Genomic DNA, 24,071 nt, shown 5'->3' with positions numbered 1-24,071 from the left:
AAGCCTTTTACAAAACAATAATGGAAATACTCAAGTTTAAGGTTGAGTATTCGGCTGAATACAGTTCAAATCACTGTATCTGTATTAAAGTCTTGAAAGCTCAGTATTCTGTTTCTTGTTTTACTTTACCTCATCATCGTATTCAACTGCCTCCCTTGCTCACAGCTGGTTCTGTGCAGAAATGCTTCAAAATTGTCTTTATCTTTCTTATTTATCAGTTTGTTCAGACTCAAAGGGAACATTTCTGGAGACGTAATTACTTCCACAGCTACGTATTCTGACAATGATGAAACAGCATGACCATGTTTCCTGCTTGACGCAGACCAGCATCTTTTAGTAATTGACGGAATGGACAGATTTCTTTTTTCTTAATTTAAATAAGTAAACTCTCAATGATTAAACACTAGTAAAATATCAAAACTATTTTAAAAGTATTTAAGGGAAATTAAACTCACAAGATGTCATCGACGGTTTAACCCAGTGAAAATTCAGTGAGGTTCCCCCACTGTTAATAATTGGTCAGGATGTGGGCCATTATTTGTGCAAATTAAACAGTTCCCAGCATTTCTACTTTGTTTAGATCCAGATTCAACTGTCAACAAGGATTTTTTGCAGATTATTTCAGTCTATCTTTTTTTAATGGATGCCATTCCACAGTCCTTTTCCAAGCTTTCCAACTTTAATGGGTAAAATTTAAGCCGTTACCCTGACTCCTAAGAGGAAAGTGTGCTCTTATTTAATATTAGTTTTTCTTTTGGCAAGATTTTCAGATATGATTTCTTATAATTTTGATGTTCTGCAGTGAACAGATTGTGTGGTGCATGCACGTGTGTCCTTGTGCACATTTGTAAATGTTTTGTGACAAGGAGATTTTCCCTTGTTATAGCAAAGAGCATCAGCTGAACTTAATTGCAAAAGCAAGTGTGATGCCTTTATCACTTGCTTAGCAGGAAATAGACTACAGAGTGTATCGATGAGCGTTCCTTAAAACAGCTCCAAATTATTTCCGTATGAAAATCCAGCTCCTCAGCTATAAGCATGCTGAGTAGCATTGACGCTGGGCAGAGAGTTTGTCCAAGGCCTGTGCATGCTTTTATTTTCCACAGAAACCTTGAACATACCCCACCATAGTGGATTTCTATTTGATCATGGACCTTGTGCAGGTCTACCACAAGTGTGGCCACTTAATCCCTGGCATTTTCAGTGACCATGGTATCTTCCTGGATTCAGAGAGATCACAGTGCTGCTATCTCAGTAGAGGGAGTTACAAAGCTCAGCAGCAGGCACTGAATCAGATCTTTGTTTGAATAGGTGAAAGGGGGTGATTTAGGAGCTCTCACAAGACCACAAAATATTAAGCTCTTTGAATTTATCATTCAAAATCATCAGCCCATGTGTCACAGTGTTCTCAGACCCTCATGTTAGCTTTCTCCACATTGTATGGCAATCATGTTGCAAAGGGATGCTGTGCCTTGAGCACCAACTGACAACCGGGGCAATTTGGCCTGGTGTGGCAGATGCAGTTTCTGCCTCTAAACTCCTGCCCAGTTCTGCTGCACACCTCAACTGCTTGTCAATCAGCTCCTGAATTGTGCAGTTTGCAGGATAACACTTCAGGATAAATTTACCAGGGTCAGATTGCTCTAATGTGCTGTGCTTTATGAGGCTGCAGCTCAGGAATTACTGACAAGAAGTTCAGACATTTTTGTAGCAGTGCTGAGACAAGCAATGAGAAGTGATAATTTAGGCACATACTAGTCAGGCAGCCCCTGTGCGACCTCAGCTGGGTAATCTCTTACTTGCATCCACAGTCATTGAAAACTAGATTTTTTTCTAAAAACACTGCCTCCAGAATAAGAATCACATATTAGTGCTCTGTCCTTGTCAAGGGCTTAATAGGAAAAACAAGGACTTGCAAAATGTAACCCTGTTGCATACAGGACTGGTGAGAACTTGCGAATGGAAGTCGCACGCTTGCCCTGAGACTTCAGCATACACAGTGCTCCCACAAGGCTTTCACTGAGCTTTGATTTAACAAGGTTGTCTGTAGTGGTGGACCTCTGGTTTAGTCACTTGAAGGTTGTGTTACTGGAGACATCTATTTTAATAAATCTAAATGCTATCTCTATCAAACCTGATGGATTTTCTGGGGAATAGTGCTACTGCTGGCTTTAAGCTATTTTTAGGCGTCTGACTTGGATGGTATGAACTGCCTACTTTGTTGATAATATAAAAAATTTAAGCTCCTCACTTTGGTCCTCTGAACTACATCTAAATTAGATGCTAAGAATAGCCTAAAGTAGATGGTGTGAGTTCTCTCCTTCCCACCTTAAAGAAATTGTTTCCAGAAATATTAGCTTTAAAGACATGGTGTCATCCCTTAAAATCACTTAAAAATGTGGCTTCAGGGTAGTGAGATTGCCAGGTAGAAGCTAAAACTCCTGTGACTTCTCTACTTGCTGCACACATTTGGAAGTACAAGTGCACCTCAGATACGTTCATATCCTCTTTGCGGCTTTCTTCTGGAAATCAGGAAAGTGGCAAACACGATGACTAACAATCCCAGGATACTCAGGCCCACTGCAACGGGAGCTGCTTTGCTGTTTTTATCAGGAAAACATTCTTCTTCTGAAAGTAAAAGCAGATCAGGAAATGTGTTACAGCAGAACAATGTACTGCTGGACTATACATCTGCATTCCAGAAAAGATAAAAAGTCAGCAAATACAAGGCAGAATTTCTCAAAACCTTGGTTTTTTGGTTTCTTTTTTCTTTTCCTCTTTCTCTTTCCTGAGCTTTACTTACTACACTTTTATGTGTAGTGAACCTTGCCTCAAGAAAACACTCACCCCATTCAAAACTGCTACATGCTTCTCTGGAGAATGACTCTGCTCTTTCATGTCTGCAGTAATTGTTTTACCACCAAGACCAGTACATACACATGTAGGAGTAGGAGGCTTTCTTTCTGCTAGCAGATGTGGAGCATCCCACTACAAAGCGTAAGCCTGAGAATAAAGAGCAAGACACATCCTTCATGGACAAAAACTGTTCCTTTGTAGCATCTAATGGCTTCTGCCCAGTAAGAAGAGTCAGATCAGAGAAGGGAGCCCAGCACAGCACTGGTGCAGCAAGGATCCTAGTTAAGTCAGTATTTCCTAAGAAAAATCAAATTCTAATTGTTCTCCGTGTTTAATTCAGGATATTTGTGGATAATAGTGGCTGAGAACATCCAGAGATGCTAGGAGCCTCGGACTTAGTCCAGGGAGTTGCTTTAGCAGTACCATCGTAATCTTATTGCACATATGATAATATCAGAAAAAGTTTTCGTAGAATGCTTATGATTTTTTTTTAGTACAAATAATATCTTTTAAGAACCAACCAAAGATATATTCACTCTAAACATACCTGTTAGCTACAGAGGGGGAAAATACTGACTTTCTCAACCAGCCCCTACCCAAATGATTATTCAAGTCATCTTTTGATTAAATGGAAACTCCTTACTTAAAAATCAACTTCCAGACTGGGGTAAATTGTCAGCTTTCCTATGGAGAGGCTGCACCATCTGCGTCACCAATATAAACAGAATATTTATTGAGAGACAATGGCAAAACAGTCTCAAATCCTGTTCCAGAATAGGACCAGTCCTCCATCTTCCATCTGATCTATAGGAAGGGTCCTTCCTTGGGTTCCAGGGAAACCAAGATCTCTAGCATGATGCTTTGAGTGGCACCTGAGTAGCAAACTATGCCTTTCGCAGGGTAGCTTGATAGCTGAACCCCACAGTGTATCCACAATAGCAATAAATCCAGTTTACAACCATAGAGATTAATCCAGTTTATGAGGGAGATCAAACACCCTCTGCCTCTTTCACTCCCTGTGACTATTCCAAAGTAGATTTCAACAACACTCTAAGACAAAACCCTCTATTGTTATTGTCTAAGTCTGATTACTATTCTGGCACAGATCATAGTTTAGCTTGGCTTTTCGCCAGTGGGAATCTTTATGCCGATGGTGGGCAGTTAGCCCAGGGAGCATGTGGAATGTATGACATCACGTCACAGCTCCAGAGCCTCCACATGGCTCTGCCCAAAATCTGATCCTCTTCCCATTTGATCCAGATGGTGATTTCCTGTGATGCAATGTCCCAAAGCCAAAAGCACCAGCATTCTACTAGGTGATGCCTTTTAAAAGCTTTGTCTGATTAACGTAACCTGCTGTTAAGGAAGTGAGCTGAAAAGTATTTGCATTTAAGTATTGCAAAGCAGGAGATGTTTGAATTAGCCATTTTGCCTTGACAAAACCTTGGACTATGAACTCTAGGAACTGTTTCTGATATACTGAATAGCAGTTCAGAGGACACTTTTACGGCTTTCCGGACTCAAACAAATAACACTGCTGCAGTCTGTACAAAATTGTAAAGGACTTAAAAGCAATGATCACTGGTGTTTTCTTTTTCTTCCCCTTTTAAATATAAGCAAATCAGGAGCAACAGAAGTGAAACTAGCAATCTTGAGACACCCAAAGGGAGGAGGCTGGTGAAAAGTCATTCCTTTACTGAGGATTTTTGTCTTTCCAAATCTGCATAAACAACAGAGGTACGTAACAGTCTCATAACCATTTCATGGCACTAGAGAATTATTTCAGAGGTGGAAGCTGCTTTCTCAGCGTGTTGGTTAAGAACAAAACTAATTTAATTTTGTATATGGTACTGATTAGCTGAGATTAGCCTGACCCTGGGATGGGGGAGGAGGAAGAAAAGTCTTTCTAAGCTCTGTCCCTTTTAGAGGTGAGGCCCTACCAAAAGCCATAAATGAACTCACTCACTATAGAAATTTGAATGTGAATGTGGGAACCAGACAGGATCTCATTATTTGTTTCAGCTCAGTGTTATCCCTTGAAAAAGACCTTGATGATAATGAGAGCATGGATTGGATTCTCAGCGTGGCTTTTAAAGAAAAGCATGCAAAACAGAAAAAAAAGTCTCAAAAAGCCCCATATGTTGTTTCCCATTATATTCCTTTTAGAGTAAAAAAAGGCAGCCAAAATGGTGACTTAACAAAAGAAAGAATCATTCAAACAGAGCCAAACTGAGCCAAAAGTCAGACCTAAAGTAAAAAGAAGACTATAGGGGCAATATTTTTTAATCATGTAGAAAGTCAAATGTCAGAAAGGAATGTTTTATTAGTGCATCTGAAGGGCTGGAGAGCTGATGAGCTTGTCTGTCCACTTGAATTCTTGTATGGAAACGCCCTAAGAGGAAGTCACAGAAACGAGAAGATGCACAGTTTGAAAGCGACCACAGGGTCCTGTCTAGTTCATCTCTCTGCTTTTGGTAGGATCTTTCATGCATCTCATTAAAAGTACGGCAGTAGATCATGAGAGTATCCATAATGTGGGGCACGGGAGTTTCCTGGTGCACCTAGCAGCCTTGGACCCCACAGCCTGGTCAGGTCCTGGCTATATCGCTGGACAAGAAACAAGGATGACATCTCATTTCCCTGTGGAAGGAACCCCAGGTTTGGGTGTAGGGAAGAAGTTGTTATGAGTCCCAGTACCTTATCCCAGTGTAAGCAATTCACAGAGTAGGAAAGTCAGTACTGGTCCATCTTTGTCTTTTACTAAGCTACGTGGTTGCCTCTTTGTGGTGCTGCTCAAGAAGGGACAAATTGCAGAGATGAGCATCACATTCATTCTGAAACTGTGAGCATGCCAATCGTACTCCTCCTCAGAAGAACATTTCACCATATCTATACACAGCTGCTCTGAAAGTATCATCCTGCATTCACAAATATTCCTTATGAATTGGCAGTTTTGCTGCTGCAGCTGTGGGACTTCATGAGTGTCAAGAGCCTTGCAAAATAGATAAAATCTGACTATATTGAGAACAGTGACCTTGAACTGATCTGCATGTATTAGAGGTTTGGCCATTGCAATGGTAGTGAACACACCTCTGCTTGCTCTGGGAGAAAATGCATGAAGAATAAAATTGTGGTTGTAGAGCTGAACAACGAGAAGGTGAAACAGAAGATACTTAATGCAGGAGGAGAAAATACTTTTCCATCTTCCATAGGTGTTAGCACTGTGTTGAAAATGATTCAGAAAAGAGTGAAAAAACAGTATCAGGCAGGTTTCACTATTTAGAAGCTATTACAAAGTTGTGATTACGCTACAGGTGTTAACAGGATCACTGTGTGTGTATGGTTATAACCTAGCAGATTATATCTGTGAGGCTACCAGAGTGCTGACATGTAAATCCCAGAAGGGTGGAAAAGGTATTCTTCTCCTTACCTTTTCCAAACTGGTTACCAACAATATCAAATGCCTGCAGCTGCATATTAACAAAGAGTAGCTGGAAGTTCTTCTCCAAATTGAAGGTTTGCTCGCTGGCACACTTAAAGGAATTCCCCAGCTTTGTTGTAAACATCTTCTCTTGTATAGCTCCATAGTAAAGCATACCTGGAGGCCATAAGGACACATAAAATGAGAACCCACAGTAGCTGTTGGAACCAACATCTTTCTGAGATAAAATGGAGGATCCATGGTGCTTTGGTAGAGCAGCAGTCACAGATGTGACTAAAGCATGGTTATTTCCCCCCTAAAGTATCAGTTACATTTCTTCCATGTTTAAATGAGTCCAACTCAGCTGAGCTTGGGTCTGAAAAGGTGGCTAAAATTCCAGATGCTTCTTCAAATCATATTTTAACAACTCGAGTCTGCAAGAAGGGGTTAGGATTCTCAAAGGAACAGACATCTGTTTTAGGTCTCTAGCACAGCTATTTCCAGACAAAATAGAGATACCATCTTTGTATGTATATATCATGTATACCATGGGAATATCTAGTCTGTATTGCTTTATGCACTAAATACTTTTTTAAACGTATTCTCACATCACAGTACTTTATGAAAAATACAGCTCAAATTAAGTGCATGAAAAGATCTTGTAACCTAGGCATATCCTTTATGCATATCCTCCTTTATAAGCAGATATACCAGTTTAAATCAAAATCATCCACATTACCAACTCTGCATCACTGTATCCCAAGCAAAACTGCCGGCACAATAGCATGCAGCAGACTCTTGGTCCCCTTCAGTCAAAATCAGTACAGCAGTGTGTACTGATACAGATAGTTCAGTGATTTTTATCCCTGAAAAGATACGGGTTTCCTCACTGCAAAAGGACTGCTCGTGGTCTGTGAAATGGCAGCATCTGGCAGAGAGGCAGTAACAAGCAGTCAGGGATAGCAATGGCTCTTGCCAGCACCACTGGGAGGACTCAAAGTATATTTGAAGATTTTAAAACTTATGATTAAGCAGATATGTTTATATTTGCTGCGGTTTGCATTTAGTGATGCCCAGGAAAACTCTGATCATTTAGACTGAGGACATCCCTAGAAGACATGACATCTAGATCAACTTTGCTTTTACTTTAATTGCTGTAGATCAGAATAGGCTCCACTTGAGTTAATAGAAATACTCATCAATGAGAAGAAAACTAGGTACTGAGCTTCCAAAGACTCAGTGCTATTAGGACACACCTGGTCAAGCTCCTGATTTGCTTTTTTTCTTTCAGGGGCAAAAGTCAAACCAAATACTTATGAGTAACAAATGGAGAAGTGATATAACATAGTGGTTATCCTATCACAGATTTGAAATATTTGGAAGAACTTGTGCAAAATTAATGTCAGATAAAATCTGAAGTGATGGCTTAGAATTTTTTCCCTGACCTAAACAATGTTCTCTTAGCAATTCTTGGTATGTCACATCTGGAGCAGCTCCTGACTGTTCAAATGGTGAGAAGCAGGGCTGTATCAGAAAAAAGAAAGAGAAGAGCACAGACAAGGTCTAAGATTTCAGGATGAAGAACCTCCCCCTGGGCCCAGTTCTTATTTCTACAAAATCAAGACAAGCCTCCCTTGACACTGGTGTATTTGAAATCTGGATCCAGCTCTGCATTTCTGTTATCCAGATACTGTATTCATTTAGTAGGCTTATTAGATTGGAAAGATGCATCCAGCCAAACTGGAGTCACAGCATTTTTGTGGTTCTGCAGATAAAATCTTTGAGGGCTGTTTTATATATTAAATTTAGGTTTCAAGTAATCTCTATTCAGACAGAGGTGGGGCAGGGACAGTTTTTGAGGACAAAAGGAAAATTGAACAATTCTGGTAAAACTGCATCCTAGTTCCTTCTCTTGCATTTTCACACCATAAGATTTAGGTGAATGACATGTTGAAAGCCTGACAAAACACCTAATTTGAAAAAAAACCCAGTGTTTTAAAGATACAAAAGCCTATCTCACACCCATAAGAGTTTGATACGAAATAAAGACAATGTAAAAATCACTAACCTTCAGAAGATGACTGTAACCTGGTCTCAATTTTACTGACATAGTAGCTTGGAGCTTGCTGCAAAAGAACGTGTATCTTTATTCACAATACATCCTCATATGAGGGGGGAATAAATACAGTTCACCACACCAAAATAGTCACAAAGTGTTTCCCAAAGAAACACATTTTAAAGCTCCACCTTCAGGACCCAAGAACCAACATGCCTGGATGTATTGCTTTTTTGTTTCCAGGTCACTCCCTCTAATAGCTAAGAAGCTGGTGTCATGCCTCCACTTCTGCTACATCACCAGTTCTACTCAATTCAGTGAAACTGAACCATACAGGTGTAGTTTACACAGACTACCAAAGCATTTATTTGTGTGACACTTGTGGCAACCAAAAGTAGGAGGGAGTTAAACAAATAGTATACATTGCACAAATTAACAGGCATGTTATAAGGACATTTTATTTTTATTCACCTGTTCTGCTTTACTGAGAGTCACCACAGTGCTCTCCTGAGCGATCCTGCACTGAATGAATCCATGCTGACCTGCAGTCTGACTGCTTGCAGGATCTAAGCCTGCACCTTCAGAAGGACCCGGAACTCCCAGTGCTGCAGAGCACTTTATGCATAGAAGCCCTTTGCATGAGGAAACTGCAGAAAGCAAAAGAGCTTCTGTGTTCTCAGTAATACTCCTACTTAAAGGAATAAAAAGGTGAGGTTAAATATTACCCCTTTTTTGATGGCAGCTCTAAGTTCTCTTTGGCTACAGTGAGTAACTTGGCTTGGGGAAAACACCTGCTCCTACTTCACAACTAGTAGGTTGGTTACAAAACTTCCTTTTTTCAAGTTCTTTGCAAAAGGCAGCTTGCAGTGGTGAGTACTGAGCCAGCCTCTCACCTCCTGCTACCTTGCACCAGCACCCCAGCCCTGTGGCCTGATCCAGCTCCTCTTTCACCTATGAAAATCAGAAGAGCCACTGTGGGAGTACTCCTGGTTCAAAGCAGTTAGAGAGGCTGTGGAGGCCAAACACATAAAAACCAGCAGCAAAATGGTTTCATATTAACTTGAATTTCAAAGAAGTTTGAGGCGAGCCCTGCTCTTCTCTTGAGGCTTATCTTTAAGTGAAGGGCGGATTGTCTAATTCTGTGCCAACAACCACCTTTTTCAGGGCAAGACAGGTCAAGTATCTCCTAAAGGTTCATGTCACTCTCCTTAGCACTGCTGCAAGCTGGGGCTTTCATGGGTACTTGAATCACCGGACTTTTTCTAAGGATCCTTGTAACACAGAAAATGCTCGCCTTGTTGCAGGAAGCATACATTTAAAGCAAACACTTACAGTCTGAACTGATCCTTTGTTTTAAAACAGCTCCTTGATTTTTTACCTCACTTTTCCTTTGTAGCTTTTAGAAAACACGCTGCCATAAACTAAAATCAAGATGATTGTTAATTGAAATCTTTTCTCTTCTCAAGCATTAATGACTCAGGAGTGGTATAATTTGCTGTTGTCTCTTGGACTTTCTATGGAAAAGACTAAGTGCTTGTACTTAACTGTGATTAATTTGGGCTTGGAACCAGGATGTAAAATTGACATTTTGTCTTGATTAATTGAAAGACACAGATCAGCATTGATGGCTGAATACAGCTCTGAACTGCTATGGAGCTCCAGGACATGACCTTAATGCATGTAACATTCATTCAGAGTTTGATGGGATCCAAAGCACACTGTATTCCTCCCTGCCCATTAATAACTTCATACATAGTATTAATTTCTGTTGTTAGCTTTGCTGGCATTACCACCCAGCCATACTAGCTTTCAGATAAATAGTATTGCACACTGCCTCCCAGAATGTGTAAACCATGCAAATGTCTGAGGAAGCAAGAGTATGGCTGCACTCAGCCATTTTCTCCTGTGGTTACCACAATAGCAACAGCACTTTTGGTAGCTTATGTTAAAGCCTCATCCACGTATGATGCAGTGCCAGTGGGGAACATGGTATCAACAGACACAATGTCAAAAAGAAAGCTCGTTTTCCTACCATGTAAGTGGGGCCTCTCTCTTGCCCAAGTTTCTGTGTGTGCTTATAAGTCTCCTTGGTGTGGTACATTTTAAGAGCACTTATCTACAGTTTTGCTGTTGTAGTTCACTTGTTTGGAATTTTCCACTGAGAAATTAGATAAAATTAGTCCCTTTCAGCTGTGGATGGGCTGTGGCTCCTTGACACAACTGCACAGACTGCCCTTTCAATTTAACAACCACAGTTGGCTTTTGGCTGGGCAGACGTGATACTTGGCATTTATGGGAAGCAAACGACTAACCTCACCTGTATTCAAGTGGTCCTTGAGACACCATTTTAGAGGAGCAATTTGATAGTTTGAGTCAGAGTTCCCAGCACACATACTTTAGTCATCTGCAGGGACTATAGACCCAAACCTGTTCCCTCTGTTCCGCTCCAATTCAAACAGCACTTTCTATCAGAGGATGTCAAGGTGCTGTACTTACTCTTCATTGCATATATGAACCTTTCCAAATTGAAAGTTCAACTAGATGAGATATGATTTAATGTTGAAGTTAGTCCTGCTCTGAGCAGGTAGTTGGACCAAGTGGCCTCCAAAAGTCTTTTCCAACCTGAATTACTCTGTGGTTCTGTGACTCTAGCCTCTTGGGAAGGACAGGAGTAATAGTGCCTTATATACAGGTCAAAACTAGCATAGAGATAGATGAAATGCCTTTCACACAGTACAAACTGGTTTAAAGGCAGTCTAAACTCCACCTCCCCAATCCTAAACACTCCTTCTCTCTAAATGAAACAATTACCTTTACAAAGGTGAAGTTTACAGACCCTCCACTGAAAGTTATGTTCAGCTGAGACTGAACCATCCCACAGCTTCCAAATGTCTGTGTCACATTGGGGTTGACAGTCATGTACTCCATCTGCTTCTGTGGAGAGAAGAGACATTGCAGGGCTGCTGATGGAGAGGAGAAGGGAAGATTAATAAGAAAAATATACTTATAGCAGCATTTTTTTCCCCCAGAGAGGCTCTGGGGCTGAATGAACAGGGCAGTGGTGGTAGCAGCCTAACTGCTGTCTGCTAGGGTTGTTCCCTCTCCTGAACCAGCACTAGCACTTGTCTGACACATCACCAACCTGTTCCAGTGTGTAAGATAGCAGAAAGTAATAGTTTTCTGCTCATTCAGTGAACTGATACAATTCAGAGCAGGGTCAGATGAGTGCCAGTGGTAATTTAAAGAGGGGGAGAAGTGGGAAATTGTGCCTGAAGGCAGAGGAAAGATCAAGACAGAGGCAGGTAAGGGTTTAATTGCCTTTGACATGTGTTGCTCCTCATATCACTCTGGCCTCTTCTTTATGTCCTTCATAGTTCATCTCTAGCATCTGTCAACCTACACTGTAGTCTGAAAGGAAAGCTCTGCAGCCCTGAATACAGTTTGGCTCCTTCAGTCTCATCTCAAACCCACCTTACTTTTGTAATAAGCATCTCACCATGGTCTGGTGAGGTTGGGAATCGTGCTTTCCTGTCTGGCTTCTGTCATGAAGAAGGATGAAAATTACTTTTACCAATATTAGATATGCAAGAAACTTTCAAACCCCAAACATGTAATGGGCTTGGCCCAAGGCATATGAACTTCAGAGCCTGAGGCTGTAACCCCACATATTGTATTAATGGAGGCTACAAAACCAAAGTCTGAGTGACATAATCACACTTTCAGGTTTTATGACATCTTTTGCTGGACTATTCACGCCATTCACCACTGCTAAGAGAAGGTACCAGCTGCCCAGCACCCTGCTCCGGTCCAGCCTGGCAGTTCGTGATCCTAAAATCTTCATGCATCAGTACCAGGGCAACCCATCCCTGGATCCAGGTCTGTGAACTGATAATTTCTTGCTTTTGTTGCAACTCACAATGTCAAGCCCTTCACCAAAGTCAACTCAGATTTTAACTAGTCTCCTATTCTGGAAAACACAAATAATAGAAGGCTGATCTACCCCCAGTACTGCTACTGCACATAGATCAGTGAAATAAGAAAGCACCCATATGACCCACTAATATCATCATCCAAGCCAAAGTGCAGCAGCCAAGATGCTGTGGCACAGAAAGGCCTTAGACTGGTAGCAAACCACTTATTTTTATCATACAAGCTACCTCCTGAAAATTGCTTTGAAAAGAATCAATTCCAGCTGATGAAGAAACTTTGTAATTAAGTCATCACAAAGCTCAGCCTTGCGCTTCCACCTCACCTTCTGTGCATTTTGAGCCATCAGCTGCAAACCCATTACTGCTTTGATGCAGGTCCTGTTCCCACTGGAAATGGTGTATACGCCAGTGGGGATGGGATAAGGCTGAGGTGCAAGAGTGGGTCTTGCTGTCATCATAGTAGATGGGATGGCTGTTTGAGTCCCTGGATGAATGGTTGTTGCATTTGTCGTGGCTGGGGCTATTGAACTTTCAGGTAGTGTTTGATTTCCAGATCCTGTGGTGGGCTTTACAGTTTGCATGGTGGTGGCTGTAGTATTTATGGTGGTGGCTGTGGTATTTATGGCAGTAGCTGTCATTTGTGTATTTGGTGTTGTATCTTTTATGGTTGTGTTTGTGGCTGCTGCTGTTATTTCTGTGCTCACACATGCTCTGTCTTGCTTGGTGGAGGACACGGGGTGTATGGTTGCATTCTTCACTACAAGGGTAACCGTTTTCATTGCCTGGGTTGTAGTCTGACCAGCTGCAGTTGTGTTGTCTGCTGATATTGTGGATACCATCATGGGAGATTTCTGGCTGATCACTTGAGTGGTGGTTGCTGCTGCCTGGTCTGTCATGTGGTGGCCTGGTGCTGTTGTTACCTGGCTCTGGTCTGTTGACTGCACAGTTGTTCTCTGGCTCATGGATGTTGTTTTAAGAGAGCCTGTGCTGTTAAAATGAACTGTGGTACGTTGATGGGATGAAGAATGATGACGGGGGTGTGGCTGAGGAGTAGCTGTATGTGGGAAGGATACGGTTTCTGGAGACACCTTGACCCCTAAGGACACTTCAGCAAAGCAGGAGGAAAATGCTGCAAAGAAACAAATAAGGAGTCTGAAAACCTTTATGTTTAATATTTCTGCTGATACCTACAACATAATTGCATTGAATTTGCTATCAAATGGCCAATATGATTTAATTCTTCATTTGGCTCCAGTCATGATAGGAGAGTAAAGGCAGACATGCTGTAGGACTATCTATAACTTTTCACCACTCTCCCAACCTTCAGACCTCTGAATAAACCCACTGCAGTAAAGCACATTGGCTCCCAGCTCCTTGCATTACTGTTACGGCTGAAGAAACCAAAAGATGCCAGAAGTGTGAGCAGACCTTGCACAATCCCCAGACAGCACAAGAATTCTCTTGCAGGCAGTAGTACAGCAAGATTTGCTAGAAGCAAATTATTAGGATCTAAGGCAGATGAAGTGTGTATAACAGGGGAAATGGTGTTGGTTCCTTACCAACAAAGCATGGGGAAATGGGACATTTTTTAGGCATGAAGGAAGTGAGGCAGTGTAATGGCCTTACAGTGATTCACAATAGTCTGGGAAACTGGTCTGGGAGACAAGGAAAGTCCAGATATTTATTTATGGTTTTGTTGTAGCCAGGCCAGCTTGAACCCCAAAGTTCTTCCTCCAGGAGGTATCCAAGAGGATGCTCCACACAAGGAAAGACTTTTTAGTGATGGGAAACACATTTCAGGGTACAGCATCCAGGGACATTTGGACCACATCTGGAAATAGTCACAGCATCAAAATTACACTTCCATCTTATACCATTTACAGAAACATGTCCCTTGCAGAGCTGAAAAGAAAGTATCTGGCTCCTAAATAACAAACTGAAGAAAAACTGGGAAAAGTACATTGAAGAGCAGATGAAGGTCGCAAGTCTTCTGCTTAAGCCTGTCATTATAAATATGCAAGAAGACCCTCTAAAGACAAGGTCAAGCTAAAAGAAATCGTAAATCACTGATTTATATGAATTCACTGGTATGCATGAAGCTTCAGGTGTAGTTAAATGCTTTTCTAAATTAGCTTGAGGACAGAGAGGAATTCTCTATTTTTGAGAGAGAAGGGACCTGCACTGTAACACACTTGACTGCCAGTGTAGCTGCTATCATCAAAGAAGTGCAACTTGATATAGTTGAAAAGACACAAAAATAACAGGACAGATTCCCCTGATTGCAAATTTTATCAGAAGGAACCTAAAAATGCCATAATTAATATGATACTTCAGTTCTTTTTCTCACTTTCCTTTAGTCTTTACCACACCTTATGGCAGAGCTGAAAAGCAGGTAACTTCTCTCTTTCTCTGTGTGCTGGTGGAAAACCAGAGCAGTTGCGGTATACCAGCCATAGGTAGCTGCAGCTAAATGTGTTACAAAAAACAAAAAAGAAGTTGCTATTTTCACTTCCCCCCCCCCGTAAGACTGCACAATAAACTACCTTTAAATTTACACGTCTTAAATAGTCAGTACTTCTTAGATTTTTACTCAACAGATTGGTTTTAATTACTGACCAGATAACACTTATCTTACAGACAGGGAGAGAAACATTATTTCACTGACATTTGGATGCCAGCCCCGGCTTTTAAATGAAACTTTATTTTCCCCAAAAGATCATTTCAACCTAACTATTTTTCATTACAGAAACATTCAGCCTGATAGGGTCACTGAGGACTAAAGTCAGAAATGTCTTTGGAGTGGCCTATAGCTCATGGTCACCAGGTGACTTGCCAGCTCCTCCAGCCTCCCACAGCTCTCTCAGGCATTTGGAGTGTCAGAACAGGGTCACACTGCTAAACCTGTTGGCCTGGGTCATCTTCTCAAGAGGCATTCAGCCACATGAGCTCCCAGGGATAGGTAAGAATGGTTGACTGTTCTCTGTTTGCACCTAATGAGCTTTGCTGTTCCTGGGTAGCTGTTGGAGGTAGTTGGGTAGCTCTGCTGAGTGAAGGGGCAGGTGGGCCCATGGGGTGCCAGTCCTGCTAAGGTCTGAAAAGTTTCACCATGGCTCCCTCATCGTTGTAGCATTGCATCTCAGGAAGCCTAGAACATCTCAGCGAAGGAGCCACCTGAACAGCTGTCCATCCCCAGTCCCTTTCACAGCTCTGCCATTAAAGAACAACAAATACTCACAGCTCTGCATCCCAGATGCGGTTAATCTCCCCAGTGTTGTTTTGGTTTGTTTTTTTTTCTATGAAGCCAGTTCAAAATGTCATACAACAAACATTTTGCTCCAGGGATGCATGCTCCCTGGGGTGTGTCTTTCCTGGAGCAAGCTTCAATCTCCTCGTCACACCTTGGCCCTTGGCTTCAAAGTTGTGAGCTACAAACGCCGAGGGCTGTGTTTGTGCCCAGCAAGTCTCTTTGCATGTGACGCTCCAGAATAAGCCCCTCAGAAAAGGACCAGGGCAGCTCTCGGAGATTCACTGTTCCCAGTTTGCACCTGGAGCCCTCATTTTTGTGCTTTGGTGACAAATTTGAGTCAATGCCAGCAAAGGAATAACAGTGCTCTGCTCCCAGGCTTTCAATGGAAAGTGGAGCACTCAATGCCATGATCTGGCTGTGACGTTTCATAGCCTGCTGTCCTGTAATGGAGTGGGTGAAAAAAACTCACTGAGGACTTTTTCCCCTTCTTGTTTAATCGCACACTCATGCTGCTCAGCCACCCAGCAGGTTTGTTCCGCTTTATGCTGCCCAGAAGAAATGCCCGTTTTTAGCTGGCTGGTTTTGTGTGGACACAAAAACCTGACCAAGCTCCTACAATCACTGAAAACACTCTCACCAACGCAATCTGCTCTGATCTGGGTCCCTGAGGAACTGAAAAAGCCCCAAGATTTCCTGAGAGGTTTCAGTACTGTCAAAGTTTCCCTTTAACATGGGAGCCATTTCTTAAGTGTCCAACCCCTTAGACCTTTATCTCTTAAACTGATTATGTGTAATTCCCTGTCTGCACAGAAAGACTTGACTTTGTGTCATTAATAAAACGTTAGAAGGAATGATCAAAAATGGATAAGGATCTGAGGAAAAAAGCTCTTTCTGCTCTTTCTGGTCAAAAAGGTCCTTGTTGACCCTGAGTTATTAGTATTACTTCCTCGGTCTGATCTTGTTCTCCTTTCATGTATATGTTTGGAAGCTACTTCAACAGACTCTGTCTATGAAGTGGTTGCAGGAAAGCAGAGCAGATAACAGCATGAGATGCTTATGGTTGAGTCCCTGAGCTGTTTCCCTGTTCACTGCACTGGGAGGGGGAGAGAAGTTGTTACTTGTTTGATCCCTGTGTGCCAATGGCAAAGCCCACTGCAGAAATCCAGTGCCCCACCAGTGAGCTCAGACCTTTAGGCATTACACAGATTAAGTCCCACTTTGTCTTTCTTAATCTGAGAGATCTTGTACTGCTGTGGGTGCTGAGGGATGACTTCACATGCTGGGTCACATCCTTCATCAGGCTGGCTCCACAGATTCACAGAGCAGCGCTAAGGATTGGAGGGTGACTGTGATGTGGTTTGTCACTGAAATAAGCCCCAGCCTGCCTTTTCCAAGCCTCTACCTCACTCTTGCTTTCCTGATCATGCTCTGCATCTTGCTATGCAGGCAAATTACTCAAGCAGCACTTCCTTAGTTCTTATTCTGCTTCTCAGTTCTGCTGGTCTGGAAATAATTTTTAATTAAGAAAAACAAGCCCCAGAAAGTCTGCTTCTAATACTATTTTGAACTCACTCCATCACACAGTCAGAGTTCATCACCACAGACTGCAAGGGAAAATGCACAGGAAAATATCAGACCAACTATATCAGCTGCAGTGAAATCTATTTCTACTTATTTCTTAGCAGTGGGACTTTACTAAAAGCCCTTAGTGCTAGCAACAAAGCTATTTAAAGTTTTCAGTCTGTTAGGTGCTGTCCTGACTGCAAAGAAACAAAGCCAGCATAGTCTACTTCATTTTCCTCATAGAAATGGTGGAGGATATTACTCACCACAGGTGAAGGTTAGCAAGATGAATTGCCATGTGCTCCTCCCCATGGCCAGCAGGTTTGAGAGATGCTGCTTCTCACTGCGGAGCAAATGGAAAGGAGATCAAGGTTTCCTGGAGACTGGGAAGTTTCACTTGGTGCAGGGAGTGCTCAGTCACATGGCTGGAAAGGAGGTGGGGAGAGAGGGGGAGACCGTGCCTCTCATTTGTAAACTACTGCAGAAGAAAATAAGTTATGGTTAGGACAGGAAGTGAAACCAGAAGGGACTGCTGGGCTAGCTGGGGGGGAGGACAGGCTCTCACTCTCCAGCTGAGAGCTGGGGCATTTTGCAAGCCACATAAAGCTTCACACACCTCTGTCCGGTTTCATAACCTCGGGCAGACTGCAGCTGTGCCCCAGTGGAAGGATGCAACCTGTAAATCAGTGCTTTTCCTGTGTTCTTTCTAAACTGTACTTTCCTTAGGGCCAAACTCTTTCTTGTATATTAAGGCACAGAAGGGAGAGGTGTGATCCTGAGCCAGCTCCATAGAGCACCTGTAAAAGCAAGACAAGGCTGAGCAAAGCCCCAAACATGCTTTGGTCCCAGCTAGGGACTGTCAGCAGCCTTTGCTGTCTGGTTCAGCCCTGCTCCAGGGGCTAAGCTTGTAGAAGGTGGATCAGCTGTGGTGACTCACCATTAGTCTTGCATCCAAACACACTCCTTGGCAAATAGCAATGCCCCAACTATGACCCATGAAGTGCCCCCTGCAAACCACGCCAAGCTGGGACAGACGCTGCACAGGCAGGTCCCAGCACGCGTAGCCGTGCACCAGAGATCTGCAGCCGGAGAATGTTACCCCACTCACGTGTGTGGCTGGATTTCCAGCCCTCGGCCTTTGCCATGGGGACTGTTTGGTGTGGGGAGCCGCCCTGGGTTCAGCAGTAGCAGTCATTTTTATTCCTTCTTAGTAGCTGGTGCAGTGCTGTGTTTTTGACTTTCAGCCTGGGAACAGCACTGGGAACACAGATGGTTTTAGTTGCTGCTTAGTCTGTTGCTTGTTTAGTCTGACCAGGGACTTTCTGAGTCTCATGCTCTGCCAGGGAGCAGGGAAAGCCGGGAGGAAGCAGAGACAGGACACCTGACCCAAACTTGCCAAAGAGGTATTCCATACCACAGCATGTCATGCCCAGGATGTAAAACTGGGAGCAGTTACCCAGAAGGGTTAGATCACTGCTCGGTCGGGCTGGGTATCGGTTGGTGAGTGGTGAGCAGCTGTGTTCTCTTCCCTTGTTATTTGTTGTTATTAGTGGTAGCAGTAGTGGTTTGTATTATACCTTAGTTACTGGACTGTTCTTATCTCAACCCACGGGAGTTACATTCTTTTGATTCTCCTCCCCATCCCTCTGGGAGTGGGGGGACAAAGAGAGGGGAGTGAGAGAGAGGCTGCTTGGGTGGGCTTAAACCGCGACAGGAACAGAGCAAGACCCACACATGGGATCTGGTGTGATCCTAAGTCTTCATTTTCTCATACCAATATTGCACTGCAGTTACATGATACAGCCAATGACTTGAAAACTCAAGTGAACTAAAGTTTGCTCCCAGAAATCTGGGTATTGGATGAAATTAGTTCCAATGTATTTTTCTCTATTTGCATTATGGTTTTACATTCCCATTTTTACCTGCTTTTCCTTCTACATGATCCATAACATGCATTTGTGTCAACTAGCACTCCCTATTAAAACACTGGTAGCCAAAGGTATGCAGAGATCTTACAAGTTATCCTACAACCCCCTTGCCTTCTGGCTGCAGCATTAGCACGTGCAGCACTGAACTGTGTGAACCTTTGCACTCTCCTAATAGTCTCAGGGATTCAGGAACATGACTAAGGGACATGGGTAACAGAAAAAAAACACTGTGCCTTTTGTGACATGTGTGTTGGACAAATAAAGTTATACTGGACAGATGTGTGGAATTTTTTCAGCCACAGTGATGTGCCTTTACTGACACTCATTTATTTTGAGTAGAAAGCAAGCTAATGTGACTTTTCTTCAGATAGAGACACCAACCACAATGTTTTGTACTAGTTATAATTTTTATAAATTTCAAACAAAGTGTGGTTCTACACAGGTCAGAACGGCCTGGTTACAGGAAGTTCATTTGCACAATTTTGTCTTGTAATAAATTCATACATTCTGTCTTGACTGGGAAAAAAGAACAGGTAATTCTGTGCTCTTCCCCTGTCTGATTATCTCTCATCAGTCACAATATACAAATACATCATTATCAACACCATGAAAAGATGTAAGAAAAAAAAACACTTAGCTGTGTGTGGGAGAAGAAATCTTAGCAGCTATTTCAGCTCCAGCTGCAGGAAGAAATACACAATTTGGCTCTTTTTTATTATTATTATTCTTATCTATTTCTAATCATATACATATTTGAAGTTGAGTAATTCTGGAAAGGAAGTGCATGGCCTTCCTCATACTCAATCCTGTTTGAAATCTCAAGAGTCTAACAAAATTATGAGTAATAAAATGGCTTTCCATCACATACACAACCAGAATATAAGACACACACACAGCTTTGTTGTCACTGGCAAGAAAAGCCAGTGTTCAGGTGTGGTTTGGCTGCAGCCATTTATGATCAAGACAATGACCATTGGTCTGATTCTTCACCAGTGGGGTTAGACAGGAGAGGAGGAGAGGGTCAGGCCTCATAACAGTTTAGCGTGGCTTACTAAAAGCAAGATTTGTGTATCACGGCAACTGCCCATCTACCTGTTTGTCATTACAGTACACAAGGAAGGAGTCTACACCCAGATGAGCAGAGGCAGTTTTGAGGTTGTGAAGTTTTAAAAGTTTCACAGAAGATGGCAGCAGAGCAGAGGGAGGAAATCCAAATCAAAACCTCAGCCCAGAGGGCAGGTGTCACTAGTCCAACCCAGAGAGAACAGCCAGACAGCAGGCACGGATTCACTGGTCAAGCAGCAAGGGTACAATGCTCAATTGTGAGTGCTGCTACAGCAGAGATACACCTTGGACATTTTCTCTTCTACAACTGAAACTTAGTAGCAACCATTACTTTTAAATGACCTTCTGTTCACTCTCCACCAAACACTGAAATGAAATCCATATTTGAAAACTATGACTTTTAGGTCTATCTACCTGAAAATTATGGTGTCAAAGACCTACATACAGAATAAGTATACCTTAATGCACACACTAGTCTTGCCAGACATCACCAAATCATATTCTAGGCTGTACATGAAGAGTCATTCCCTTAATTATCTCCTTGCTTGACAGAAATACAGTAATTAAAAGACTACCCCATCTACTAATTAAAAAGAAAGAAAAAAATCAAACCCCATTTTGTCTCATCAGCAAAGCCAGAGGGTTACTTCTTGTTGGCTGTTCTCAGACTTGTCAGCAGCCTGATCTGTCACGGAACTTCACTCTTTAAAAACACAGAGCCAGCAGTGTGGCACCGTCTCACTGACATCTGCACCACAGGCATCAACCAGGCAAAGGGTCTGGGTTACTCCCCAGCAGCAGCTGCCACAGTTGCAGAATGGTCTGAGCTTGGAACGTGGAGACAGAAACAGGCAGAAACAGCCTTTGGCTCACTGGCACTGCAGGAAGGTTAAAGACACAACTAGTGGTTGTGTACTCTCTGATCAGGTTCAGTAGTGTCCAAAGATAGCTGTGATACAACCTGCTCCCAAAGGCCACTGAGAGCCAGCGTGCTGAGTCACTGTTGCCCATGGCCATGGAGCAGTGAGTTACTTGTCATCCTCAGGATATTCACGCTGCAGAAGTGACTCAAACTTTGGTCAAACAGGATAAAACACAAGACTTTGGGAGAGAAAAAAAATCCAACAAACCAAACCCAAAACTGTTTCCAAAAGCAAAGCAGGGAGGAAAACTGTTGTAATCCAGCCCATACCTTTGCAGTTGACATGATGAGATGGTGAGTTGGGTGACAGGATACATTTCTGTAGCAATAATCTGCCCTGTTCAAGCTCTAGGGTGCCTCACAGGATACCACTGCTGACACAGTAGTGTCACATGGTACAGCAGGACACATGGGGTTGAATTTTTTTTTTCCCCTATTGTTGAACACATGCCAAAATTTAGCATCATAATTCAATCAAACAGCTCCAATTTTTTTTCCAGTTTTAGGAAGATATTGAGGCGCCAGGATGTAGGACTAGCACACTGTCACCCTGCACACAACAGAGCTGGGAAATGGACCAGCAATACCTAATTTTCCATTTCCTGTTCAAACAGAGCCTTCCCACTGCCATTTCACATCATTAGAATGAGATTCCTGTAAAGAAACTCCAAAGTGCAGGTTTGCATCTTTCCGTCTGTCAAGCAATGTCACAAGTCCAAGTTTTGGCAGTTTCATATATCTATGGTAACCCTTCCCCATCTTTCTCTCTCACATACATACACAAGCTTACTATATTTATCAGTGTTCAATCAAAGCTCCCTACCCATTTCCTCTTCTATGCTTAGGGCAGGTGTAGACAGAAGCACTGTTATCAGGTCATGCAAAAATTACTCAAAGTGATACAGAAATCAAAATGAACTCATTTTGGGGAGATCATGAAGTAAATGCACTGCAAGAAAACATCACTGCATATTTCCTTAGGGGACTGAAAGGAATCAGTTCTTCCCTCAAGATGTTCGTGACTACAGTAGACTAATAGGATTCATGTTCCTGAGAGGCTACGTGTCATTTTTAAGGTAAATAATCAGCACACAACAGACAAGCTCATATGTCTGTAGGACAAAATTAGTTTCCAAAAAGGTACAGAACTCTCAGGTCCTTTAGTCATGAAAAAAAAGTCAGAAATCACAGAATTTAGATATTGAGGGTTAGAAGAACCATGGGAATTAACCACCACAATAAAACTCATAATTAACCAACAAGCCTTCACAGGCAAACAAAATCTGAGCAAGCCTTTACCTGCTCTAAGGCTTTTTCTTGAATGGGTCTATCTACCTTCTTCACAGCTATCCTGACTCATACACTAAGATATTTGCAATGCCAGCATCTAGAGACACAGGGAAAAGGATTCAGGTCCCTGAAAAAATAATAGTAATGATACTGAGCCCTACAATTTGCTCAGAGGCTCAGATACTAAAGAGTGGGTTTTGGTTTTGTGTCATCCCTATTTTTAGTGCTTTCGTCCCCTTTGTTATTTACATAGAGCACCATTAGTCCCAGTGTTAAACCAAAAATAACTAATAGTGAAAGCCAATCACTCACTCTTGAGCTTCTAGGGTAATTTTTACCAGGCTGATCTTTGCCTGTTTGCAACCCTTAGTCAATACTTATCTTTACTAAAGTATTAGCAGCTTTTGTGGGACCTAAGACCCAATTACCATCAAAACCCCTTCCTGCCTTAACAGCTGCTCTAAATGAGCTAATGGCTTATAGAGGAATAATAGCATCTGTGATCATTTTATATTATACATTACAGCCTTATGGCAGAGATTTGGTAGTCTTTTAATCAAATGTCCTGGAAAGAAGCATTTAACAACAATCTATCCACTCACTGGAGCATCTAATGCTCACTGCCTATTTGCAGTGCTTAAGTATCTTCCAAATGGGGGATGAAACATATCTACTCCATAGCGCAGAACACAAAGAAAGCATGCAGTCTAATCAAACATACAACATAAAATGGCATTCGATTGAATTCTCGGCACCAAATGCAAAGGATTGTGATCCAGCAACCACAGACTGCAGAGGGGGGGAGTGGTACGATTTATACTGTAAAGAGTTCAAATGTTCTGTGTCACAGTAGCTGTTACACATCTTTGCTTCCCTAAGTCCTGCACCTCCATCTCATAGCCAGGAGTTGCTCATTCCAACACAGTTCTCTATGCAGCAGGTCATTTGCTGTGCCATTCCAGAAGCAGTCATATCATTGCTGCACGAAACTTCTCTGATGGTCGAAGTCAGAAGTTTCCTTACCACAGCCACCTAAATTGGGATGGTTTTGGTGTTGATCATCAGCAAAAAGGGCATATTTGTGATGTATCAGCTGGAATTAAGGAGGATGGGGAAGGCACAGCCAGAAGTCAGCAAACAGAAAAACCTCCAGGTGACCCCATGGTAGAGCAAGAACTCATCACCATGCATGTGCCCTTCTGCAGTAACTTGGTGTTCAAGTGAAGTTGCCAAAAGGTGCGTGCATAGTAACTCTTCAGCTCTGCCGTTGACCTAATTTAGGCCACATCTTCTGAACCAGTTTGATAATCAATGTGAGAAGGATTTTTCTCCTCTAATACTGAGAATGGGTTTCAATCCTTTTTGGATGTTTAATGCGCATTTTAAGGTTGTGTTTCCCAGCTTGCCAGGTGGACAGCATAGTTCTCAAATGCTCATGCTGATAATGTTTTAGTGAATGATGAACCTCAGAGCTTGTGAGAAAGGCAACTTTAATCCAGTGTCCACCCAAAATTAAAGAGAAATGGATGAGGTCCTGAGGAAGGATGGTCCTGCAGTTCAGCTGCCAGCCCTCTGTTCTGCTGGGAAGCTTTTGGCCACCTCGCTCTCCTTGGTGTCTGACTCTACTGAGGCTGTACTGCAGGAATCATTGTATATGTCTGAAAAGGAAGACATGGGCATTGTCATACAATTTCTCTAAAGGACATCCCATCTACAGTCTTGAGGTTTATTGTTAAAAACATGAAATAAAATAAAAAATAAATAATCACAATTCTACTGCTCTCCTAATTCCTT

The 24,071-nt window shown here is 42.3% G+C and overlaps 2 protein-coding genes across 13 annotated transcripts in view; both read right to left on the bottom strand.

The window, feature by feature from the left end:
• Positions 1–850: 850 nt before the first annotated feature.
• LAMP3 (lysosomal associated membrane protein 3) lies at positions 851–18,051 on the bottom strand. Of its 3 annotated transcripts, none has more exons than XM_061353473.1 (6): positions 17,339–18,043; positions 12,586–13,391; positions 11,145–11,267; positions 8,346–8,403; positions 6,287–6,454; positions 851–2,628 (listed from the first exon to the last, which is right to left on the bottom strand). In XM_061353473.1, exons 1-6 carry the CDS (start codon positions 17,382–17,384, stop codon positions 2,489–2,491), a joined length of 1,341 nt encoding a protein of 446 aa, XP_061209457.1. In that variant the 5' UTR covers positions 17,385–18,043; the 3' UTR covers positions 851–2,488. The 3 variants fall into 3 exon arrangements, with proteins under 3 accessions (XP_061209457.1, XP_061209458.1, XP_061209459.1); XM_061353474.1 differs by lacking the exon at positions 851–2,628 and adding an exon at positions 5,162–5,496 and having other exon boundaries at positions 17,339–18,051; XM_061353475.1 differs by lacking the exon at positions 851–2,628 and adding an exon at positions 5,162–5,463 and having other exon boundaries at positions 17,339–18,051.
• A 4,754-nt stretch (positions 18,052–22,805) lies between these two features.
• Positions 22,806–24,071, bottom strand: part of MCF2L2 (MCF.2 cell line derived transforming sequence-like 2) — a 183,440-nt gene continuing 182,174 nt past the window's right edge. For all 10 annotated transcript variants that reach the window (XM_061353481.1, XM_061353487.1, XM_061353482.1 and 7 more), the window contains one exon: positions 22,806–23,935. In XM_061353481.1, coding sequence (XP_061209465.1) covers positions 23,835–23,935 — 101 coding nt within the window. In that variant the 3' untranslated portion in view covers positions 22,806–23,834. The remainder of the gene's footprint in view (positions 23,936–24,071) is intronic.

The sequence above is a fragment of the Neopsephotus bourkii genome, unplaced genomic scaffold (assembly GCF_033783945.1).
Source record: "Neopsephotus bourkii isolate Nb327-2 ecotype Australia unplaced genomic scaffold, CSIRO-AGI_Nbou_v1 NB_678, whole genome shotgun sequence".
Taxonomy (NCBI): domain Eukaryota; kingdom Metazoa; phylum Chordata; class Aves; order Psittaciformes; family Psittacidae; genus Neopsephotus; species Neopsephotus bourkii.
This window is presented reverse-complemented; position numbering and strand designations above follow the sequence as displayed.

Coding starts and splice junctions, on each gene's coding strand:
- LAMP3 (XM_061353473.1), bottom strand. CDS start 17,384: ATGGGGAGGAGCACATGGCAATTCATCTTGCTAACCTTCACCTGTG. Junction 13,392..17,338: donor CTTGCTAACCTTCACCTGTG/GTGAGTAATATC, acceptor GTTTCTTTGCAG/CATTTTCCTCCTGCTTTGCT. Junction 6,455..8,345: donor GTTACAGTCATCTTCTGAAG/GTTAGTGATTTT, acceptor TATGGCCTCCAG/GTATGCTTTACTATGGAGCT.